The sequence below is a fragment of the Belonocnema kinseyi genome, chromosome 1 (assembly GCF_010883055.1).
Source record: "Belonocnema kinseyi isolate 2016_QV_RU_SX_M_011 chromosome 1, B_treatae_v1, whole genome shotgun sequence".
NCBI classification, from domain to species: domain Eukaryota; kingdom Metazoa; phylum Arthropoda; class Insecta; order Hymenoptera; family Cynipidae; genus Belonocnema; species Belonocnema kinseyi.
The window spans coordinates 83,119,791-83,129,473 of NC_046657.1; the positions used below are offsets into that span (position 1 = coordinate 83,119,791).

A 9,683-nucleotide genomic window follows, 5' to 3' on the forward strand; every position below is an offset into this window, starting at 1 on the left:
TGGGTCAGAGAGAAACTGTTGATTTTCTCTGACCCATCTCTCCCTCCGCTCTAGACTTCTCTTAGCGTCAGATATTATCCGTATTCTCTCAACAATATGCTGACTGATGGTCAGCAGCTTTGACTTTTTAAGTGTGTGATAACAGGTCCGGAGTTCGCGCGCGAACTTTCGAACCTTGGCGGTAAAATTCCTGCCAGATGTGATGTAGTCAATCTCACATTGAATGCGGGACGCGTACTGTCTTGCCAGCCTATCTTTATGGCAAGTTGATGCACTCGTCTTTTGGTCTTATCATCAGCCGTTGGTTTTGTTTTACGGTTCGCATCGGCTAAAGCTCTCGCTGCATTATACACACAATAATTGATAGCCCAGAGGTCGGATTCACCGGAAAAATGTCCACGAAGCTCGTCATCCATTTCAGCCAGATCTTTAGGCTTGAGAGAAACCTTGGTGTTGATGTTTCTCCGGGTCGTAAAGCATCGCTCTTCATCTATTGGATGCCTGCCCGCGGTTGATCTTAGTGTCGCCTCTCTTTCTTTGTTGCCGGCTTGTTCTAGCTGTGGTAGATTAGGCGTTCCGCTTACATAGCCCTTTTTACGTTTCTTTCCGTTGACCTCCGGTATATGATAGGTACTTTTCTGCAAGTTCATATTCTGTACCAATTACTATGTACTAGTCTATCATCTGACTGTTAGCAGAATACACGTCGTACATCTCTGCCAAACTGGTTTCGTTAAATAAACCGTCGGAAATTTTTTATTCGTTATAAACCAGGGTAGCAATTTCACCTCGGAAGTCAGGGATCAGGACCATAGCAAGGATGAGAATCCGGAAATAAATGCCCTTTAGATGAAGACTGCCAATCGACTACTTAGAGAATCTCTCTCAATCGGTATCGATATTAAGGTTCTCTATTATCGTTTCGGTGTCCGAATTAATTGAGTAGTCTATTTCTGTAGGCTCTGCTTGCCATCTACTGGTTGGACCTTCTTCCCTAATAGCCAATCTCCTTTGTTGGATTGCTTCTCCTAAGGGGGGCGGGGGTCAATAGTTATGACCTCTATATTAGCTATGGGTGCTTTTTCAGAGCCTGGCTGAGCCTGGCGAACTGTCGATGTTACCTTTGAAATGGGGACGACCTTTTTCAAAGGCTTTGCCAGATTATTGTATATTATGGAGCGAGCAGGGATTTTATTTACATGAGATGTTTTAGCTCGTTTTCCTCTTTTTACCACCCCGGATTTTTTTATGTTTTCCATCAGATCAGGGTTCATTTTAGGCATGAGGAGTGAAGGTTTTTAAAAGGCAGTGCGCCTGCTCAGGACAGCGTGGAAGAGACGCAGGCAGTAATTGGATCTTATTTCTAAAATACATTTACTCTGCTTTTTTTCTTTAAAGGAAGATCGAATGCTCAGACGCATTGTGATTCTCCCCTCGCTAAAGCGTCAGTTCTGGTCAGCGCGAAAGAATTGCAATAAGTAATAGAACTTTTTTCTAAAAAAGAAAATATAAAAACCATTACTTCGCCAATCTTCGGAAAAAGAATATCAAATGCTCGAGACGCAGCATGAACCTCCCCTCGCTAAAGCGGCAGTTCTGGTCAGCGCGGAAGAGCTTCTTAAGTATATATTTTGAGAATACTGAACATATATACTAACGTGACTTTGATTTTTTTATTGGATATAGGAGGGATATTTATTTATTAATTTTTTGGTTGGTTGCAAAAGTAATTTCTTTGTACCAGTTTTTGCCTCCAATAAACGTATTATGTGATGTGAACCGCGTCTAGCGTAATTTGCCAACTCAATGGAGGCTTGGGCTCTTTTGAGGGAAGCTTGAAAAAAGTCTTGAAATTCTTTGTCATTAATTATAGGCGGGCATCCGAAATCTGGATCAGTGGTTTCCATAGAAGAAATCGGGACTGATTCTATTGGAGTAGCTGGGCTAGTAGATGGCTCAGGGCTTATATTAGAAACTTCAATTGAAGGACCTGCCCCTATCTTTATAGCTCTAGAGACTCTCGGAATTTTCTCCCCGCCCTATGCCTGGGTTTGCGAATTGGAGTGATGTTCATTTTATCGTCGGATAGTTCTTAAACCTTTACATTCCCATTTAAATGCTCCTCCCCCGTTTTTGTTTGTTCTTTCTATCAATTTCTTCGGCCAAGCGGCCTAAGTCGGTGACAGTGGACACTTACGTTGACCGGCGAGACGGTCAACGCAAATGTCCATAAAAATGATCTAGTTCGGCCAGAAGGCCTAAATAAATAATTTTGTGATCTTAATAAATTAATCTCTTTATCAAATCTCCTCGGCCAAACGGCCTATTCGATATGATTTAACTTGAGAATCCTCGGGTCGACCAGACGGCCGGAAGGTTTCTTCAGTTATTTTTTTAGACTAGACATCAAATTACTTGACTATTAACAGCAAACTTCCATTTTGGCCAGGCGGCCTGAATATTCAGTTGTCAAATTCAGCACTTATTTCGGCCAGACGGCCTAAATAGTTACACCACAAAACAATCATTTCGAATATTCGAGAATTGGAAATTTGCGTAAGTTATTCTTATTTGGAGAAATTGTTTATTCGGCCAGGCGGCCAATACAATTTTATCCCTTCCAAATATTCACTTCGGCCAAACGGCCTAAATTTATATTTAGTAGAACAATAATTTCGGCCAGACGGCCTAAATAATTATTCTATTAAATTCAATTCAATTTATTCTTTCTTTGGTGCTACATTTCAGTTTTACACCTTCACTCGCCGTTTCTCCTTCATTAACAATAGGAACACTTACAAACTAGTTTAATTACAACTATTTATATAATTACTTAACTTAAATCACATTTAGATTGCATCAATAATTTTTAACATTCAATATTTCCTCTATCTTGCCCAGATTTAAACACAAGTCTTTGTCAACTTTCTTCTGTAAATCTACCAGTAAATCCTTCCTCCAGTCCTCCTGTCTATTCTTTTCTCTCCAACTTCTCCACCATTCTTTACCCGGTGTTTTTAACTTTTTCATTACCTCTTCACACTCGATTACATGTTGTACTGTTTCCTTTTTGACCTTGCAAACCCTGCAATTGTTGTTTTTGAAGCCTTTCTTTCCTTCCTTTACCGCATTTCCACATCTCCATCGAGCCCACACTTCCTTCTGTCTCCCCTTAGTTTTTCTTTTTGCCAGTATGTCTCCATCTCTGTATTATTCTAAATCTCTTTATGATAGCTGCAGCAGCTGGATTGTTATATTTTTTCCTAATCTTTCTGTATGTCTTGGGCTTCGGCTATCATTTCCAGCTCAACTAATCTTGCCACAATTTTTTCTATTGGTTTTCCTTCTCCTATCATTTTAATTATTTATCCGTCTCCCATATTTTTCATTGCTTCCTCCAACGACCTCCCCCAGCTCGTTGGATTGCCATTCCTAATATTCCTTATTTCCTCCTTTATACACTTTCTTGCCCATCTATCCTCCTCCATAGAGAGTACCTTTATTATAAAAGCCCCAACGCTTCTTCTTGCCTCTATTTCCACACTTCTTCTCCCTTCTTCCATCTTCCACATGTAATCAGGTGTGTTCTCTCCTAGTCCCATGCTCGATTTCACATATCTGTTCTGGACCTTCTCTATTGCTTCTTTTCTCTCCCATCCCCAAATTTCTACCCCATACAATGCCGCCGTTTTCACCGTCGAGTCCATAAAGAAAGTTTTCTCTTCAAATTTGTTACCGCAGCTCTATTTGTTTCGCTCCATATCTCAGTAATTAATCGCTTCATTTTTCCGGATGTCTTCCTAGCGTGTGCATTGTATTGATTTGCAGTTGTAAACCTAAATCCAAGATAATTAAACTCCATTAATACTTCTAACTCCCTGTTTTTATATTTCCAGCTTTCTTCTTTCATTCTTACCCCATTCCTAAACACCATAATCTTTGTTTTATCCACATTTACCTTCATCAAATTCTTCTCCGTCCAGCTTTCTGCATTCTCAATCATTTTATCTCGGTCCTCCTTACTTTCCGCTACTATCAACGCATCATCTGCATAGAGCAATGCATAGATTTTTATATTTGAACCTGGACTCAGTACCGTGCCTCCATTTCCTTTTCTTCTTAGTTCTCTTTCTAAGTCGTTAATATAGATGTTGAATAGGATGGGGCTGAGCGGACACCCCTGCCTCATACCCTTTTTTGTTGTGAATTTTTCAGTCTTTTTCTCCTACTATTACTTCATTCCACGTCTCTCTGTAAATTTCTTTGGTTATTTCAAGTAACCTTCCATTTATCCAACTTTTCGCTCAACCTTCCTGCCATTATCGACGCCAATATTTTATAGCCTATATCCAGCAATGAAATTCCTCTGTAGTTACCTGTCAAATTCCCATCCCCTTTTTCGTGAATATTATAGATCGATGCCGTAAGCCATCGTTTTATTAATCGCTTCTTGTGCCATATGTCCTTGATCAATTATATAAGTTCTTCCATTCCTTCTTTAGGCATGCTTATCAAAAATTCTGCTACAATCCCATCCTCTCCTGCAGCCTTACCTTTTTTTAACTTCCTTATCCTTGCAAGTATTTCCTTTTGCTCTGGCGATTTGTTTAAATCATCCTCTTCTAATATTTCTTCAGTTCTCTCTTCTTTTTCTTCGCTCTCTTTCTCTTTCTTTCCCTTCTTCTCATCAGCTCTTCTATAAATTCCGCTAGTCCCTCCAGTAATGATATAAAATGTTCTAGTCATATTTCTTTTTTAATTGTGTTACCCACCATACTTCTCTTCTTTCTATACCAACTCATGGCCTTCCACCATTCTTTAATATTTCTACTCTCTACTACCTGCTTCTGCTTTTTATCCAACCAATCCTTGATCAATCCTTTTCTCAGTTCTACTAGCTCCTTTCTACTGCACATGTACGCTTGCTTGTTATTCCAATCCCTGTTTTCTATAAATCTGTGTAGCAACTTAAATGTTTCTCTTCTTTTCAACTTGTATTCGCCAATATCCCACGTTTTCTCCCGCCCATTTTTTCCTCCTCCCTTAGTTGTCATACCAGTCCTCCTTGCTGCTTCTTCAATTGTCTCTACTATGTTCTTCCATTTTATCTCAGGATCTGGATTCTCTTCTGTAACTCTTTCCTTCCAACATTCAAGCCATTCTGTACGGAATTCTTCCTCTTTTTCCTCTTTCCACTTTAGTCTTCGTACTTTCTTTCTTTCCCTTCCTGCTTTTCTTTCTGTTTTGCCCCATTCCACTCGATATATTATTGGTAAATGATCTGATCCTTCCTGAGCTGCAATCCGAAGTCCCCTAAACCATTCTGGTTTGTCTATTCCTTCCTCCATTTTGACCATGACCAAATCCAATACACCACCTAGTACTTTCCCGTGACCAATACACGTTACCTTTCCTTCCCTATCTCAGGCCGTATTTCTTTATCTTCTGATTTTTTAGACATAAATCCATTTCTTCGTCCAAGCTGCATTCCGCCACTCCCTGGCCTGATCCTATTTTTGCTTTCAGATCCCCCGCCAGTATTAATCTTGCTGTATGTCCTTCTAAGATATCCATTATTTGATCTAGCTTTTTCAAAAATAATTTTATATTATTAGGCATATTATTATAGCCCGTGATCAACATGTAATTATCCTCACTGTCTTTCTTTTTTATTTGTAACTGTAATCCGTACTCTCATTCTGTCTGATTCCAGATAGCCTCTAGCCTTTTCTTAACTTCAATCAGGTGCCCTTGTCATACCCTGAACATTCCATTGCATCAATACCAATTCACTATCTGCTAGGAATTCCTCTTCCATAGTCACGAGAAAAAGTTTCTTTCCTCCTTCTCATTCTTAAGTTTTAAATCTCCTTCCAGCTCATCCCATGTTAGACGTACATTTTCTACCCAGAGTTTCTGATACCCCGTTCTGGGCCTCTTCCCTTTAATCCTCCATGCTTCCGCTTCTTTTTCTAACCATTTTTGTACCTCTTCTTGTCTCTCTGTCAAATCCAACTTTCAGTCCTCCTTCAACTCTTTCCAGTTTTTTCACCCTAGCTTTTATTTGCAATATGTTCTACATCCAACCTTCCAATTCTTCCTTCTTTTCTCTTATTACGAGTTTCCACCCTTTAATTATGACAGTCTTTTTCCTCGCCCTTCTTAACTGTATCTCTTCATCCCATTCCTCTCTACTCAGCCTTTTAGGTGGTGGATTTGCCAAACCCATCCCATAGTCACCCCCGCCCGCATCAGCAACCTCTAACCCTCCTGCCACCGAAACGGCAGCATGTGCTAGAGTCATTGCCTCCGCCGACTGGGACCTCCCCATCTCGCCGCACTGTCTCTCCACTTTCTGCCACAGTTCTAATAATTTATTTAATTTACTAATATCAATACTACCTCTTTCAACTTCTCTTATTAGCTGCTCTACTTCCGCTTCCCTTTCTGCCTCCTCCTTCCTTTTCTTTTGGCATTCTTCACATCTATCATGCCTAAAACTATACTCTTTCCTCAACATTTCTTCTAATTCTGCCATTCTTCTATCCCAATTTTATTCCTCTTTTTTTCCAACAGTCTTTCCACTCCAATAATAAACCAATAACATCCTCTTCTTTTTCATTATTATCCATTACCCTTCTCACCTGGCCTCCTTCTTTCGACACGCACTCAGCCTATCTCCAACTTCCACCTTTTTTTATTCAAAAATCGTCTCTCAACCGCAGCTCACACACAACAGGCCTGCCCCGACTCACCGCCGGAAGTCTCCTTTTCATTATTCTATTGATAATTTATTCAAATTTTCCAGATAATGTTATGTTCGCTAGTAACAAAGACTCACTAGTAGCAAAGCCGATGGTATTAGCGCATAAAAAATAATCCCACGGCTGCCACCAACAGTTTGTTACAACCAAACCTTTATGACATAATTGCATTATGAAACACCTTGAGAAGATAAAGTAAAAAGAGAATGTCCTTCAATAATGTATTACACACGAATCAAATGGTAGGTAGTCAGATCTCGGAGGAAATTCCAAACTGTCACCCCAAAGAGGCTGGAGTGTTTTATTTTTGTGGGTATCGTTGTTTATTATCCCTATCCGGGGATGGTACTTCCTATTGTAGGTTATGTGGAAATCAACTTGGGAGAGGGTGTGAGGAATAACATTTTGACACCTATTTCAAGCAGAGCTAATCATATTGGCATCATCATATTGGTACGATACAGACTCACTGTTGTATTTTGTACGCTGGATTTCACAAGTTTTTTAAGAGACAAAAAATGCGTGCGTGGTTTCACAACGATATATTTTGTCATACTAAAATTACAGTGTCGTGGTAGTGTTTTACAGGCAGATGGCGCAGTATACGTTTTGCTGTGTTCAAATTTAAATTCAAAACATACCCCCCGGCTTGAAAGATCTATCCTTTTAAAAAGAAAACATAAAACACAATGCGAGGAGTGAATCTTCACAAACTGAAAATTAGTAAATAAGTGTATAGTATAAGAGAAAACAAATGAGTAAGATAATTGAACGTGAACAATTTAAAAAGAAAAGTCCTTTACTAAATATATTCGTAGTTTTAATCAATAGGTAATGGGAACAGTTTATGAAGTGCGACTCGGGTAGTATCAGTAGAAAATCGAACGGTAGCAACACGAGCTATTCCGTCCTTTCCAGGATGCAGATGAATGATTCTTCCTAACTTCCATCGTAACGGAGGAAGTATTTTGTCCTTCATTAAAACCAGAGAATTCTCCTCAATCTCTGGATAAGGCTGCTTCCATTTGACTCTTTTTTGAAGTTCTGAAATATATTCCTTGCTCCATCTCTCCCAAAAATGCTGCTGTAGTCGTTGTATTAATTGCCACCTGGATAATCTATTTTCTGGCAAATGGCTTAAATCTGGACCAGCAATTGAAGTAAGCGGTCTTCCGATTAAAAAATGAGCAGGAGTCAAAGGAGAAAAGTCGTTAGGATCTGGAGAGAGTGGTGTTATAGGTCTGGAATTGAGAAAAGCCTCTATTTGAACCAAAAAAGTATACATTTCTTCGAAAGTTAAAATATTATTGCCAGCAACATGCTTAAGGTGAGATTTTACGGACTTCACTCCAGCCTCCCAAATACCTCCAAAATGCGGTGAATAAGCTGGAATGAAGTGCCACGCGATTGCCATATTCTCGATTTTTTCTACCAAGTTGTTACTATCCCGAAGTAGGAACTTACCGAGTAGCTCAAGCTCATTTCTTGCCCCCACGAAATTTGTTCCATTATCGAAATACATATGAGCGGGTTTTCCTCTCCTAGATGTAAAACGACGCAAACTTGCTATAAAAGCTTCTGACGTAGCATCAGAGACAAGCTCTAGGTGTAAAGCCTTGGTGGAAAAACAAACAAATAGGCTTACGTAGCATTTACTGGTTTTGGAAAATTTTCCTTTTCTGTCCTTTATAATGAAGGGACCTGCATAATCGACACCTGTGACGTGGAAAGGTGGTGAAGGAGTAACTCTAGTTTCAGGCAAGTCACCTATCATTGGATTGACCGACCTTGGATTCACTTTAAAACAATTTACACATTCCATTACCACCTTTCGCGCCATGTTCCGACTTCCTATGGGCCAAAATCGTTCACGTATAGATGAGAGCAACAATTGAGGACCGGTATGGAGCAATCGTTGATGCTCACTACTGAAAAGAAGTCTTGCGAAATCGTCGGTTGCTAACAAAACTATAGGATGTTTCTTTTCTCTGTCGAATTGGGAGTTACTAAGCCTACCGCCAACTCTAATCAGTCCGCGCTCATCTAGGAAGGGATTTAACAGAGATAACCTTCCCTTAGTAATTTTTTCGTTTTGAGTTAAACATTCAAGCTCCGCAGGGAAACACTTTTTTTGTGATTGTCTCGCGAGAGCTGATTGTGATTCTGTAAGTTCTAGCGAAAGTAAAGTTCCATTCAATCGCTTATTTTTTGACCTGCAATTATTAATAAATCTTATACAATAGGCTACTACTCTTATTAGACGACTAAAACTTGAGAAGCTCTTGATCATAATATAATTCTCTTTAATTTCGTTTTTGGTGACTGCATTGTAGCATTGCTTAACTTCAGGTGGTTCTTTGATTGAAAAGGAAATTGACGGCCACTCCCTTTCGGCCTTTCTAAGACAATTTGGACCTTCCCACCACAATTTTGAGGCTTGCAATATATTTGGAGCTACACCTCTAGAAATACAATCTGCTGGATTATCTTCACTGCGCACATACCTCCAAGACTCAGTTCTTGTCAATTCTTGAATTTTGCTAACTCTGTTCGATTCGAATATTGGGAGAGTGCTCGGTTCTTTTTTGAGCCAACCTAATACTATTGTTGCATCGCACCAAAGATAAATTTTGTTAATCGATAAATCAAGCGAGAGTGTGACCTTGGAGCATAGTCTAGACAATTCCAGAGCTCCACAAAGTTCCAGTCGAGGAATAGACTGAGTCTGCAACGGCGCAACCCTAGATTTGGAACAAAGCAAATTTGTGTAAATGTTGCCATCTGGACCCTTGGACCTAAGATAAATACATGCTCCATATGCAGTCTTAGAAGCATCCGAAAAACCATGTAATTGAATCTCTATAGGCTCCGTGCAAAGAATTCGTCTAGGTATTTTGATCATGTTGAGATAAGGAAGTT

General features: G+C 39.6%; 1 protein-coding gene across 1 annotated transcript; it reads right to left on the reverse strand.

The window, feature by feature from the left end:
• Positions 1–7,584: 7,584 nt before the first annotated feature.
• On the reverse strand, positions 7,585–9,666 carry LOC117178421. Its single transcript, XM_033369850.1, has 2 exons — positions 8,108–9,666; positions 7,585–8,005 (listed from the first exon to the last, which is right to left on the reverse strand). The coding sequence occupies exons 1-2, from the start codon at positions 9,664–9,666 to the stop codon at positions 7,585–7,587; spliced, it is 1,980 nt and encodes a 659-aa protein (XP_033225741.1).
• Positions 9,667–9,683: the final 17 nt, after the last annotated feature.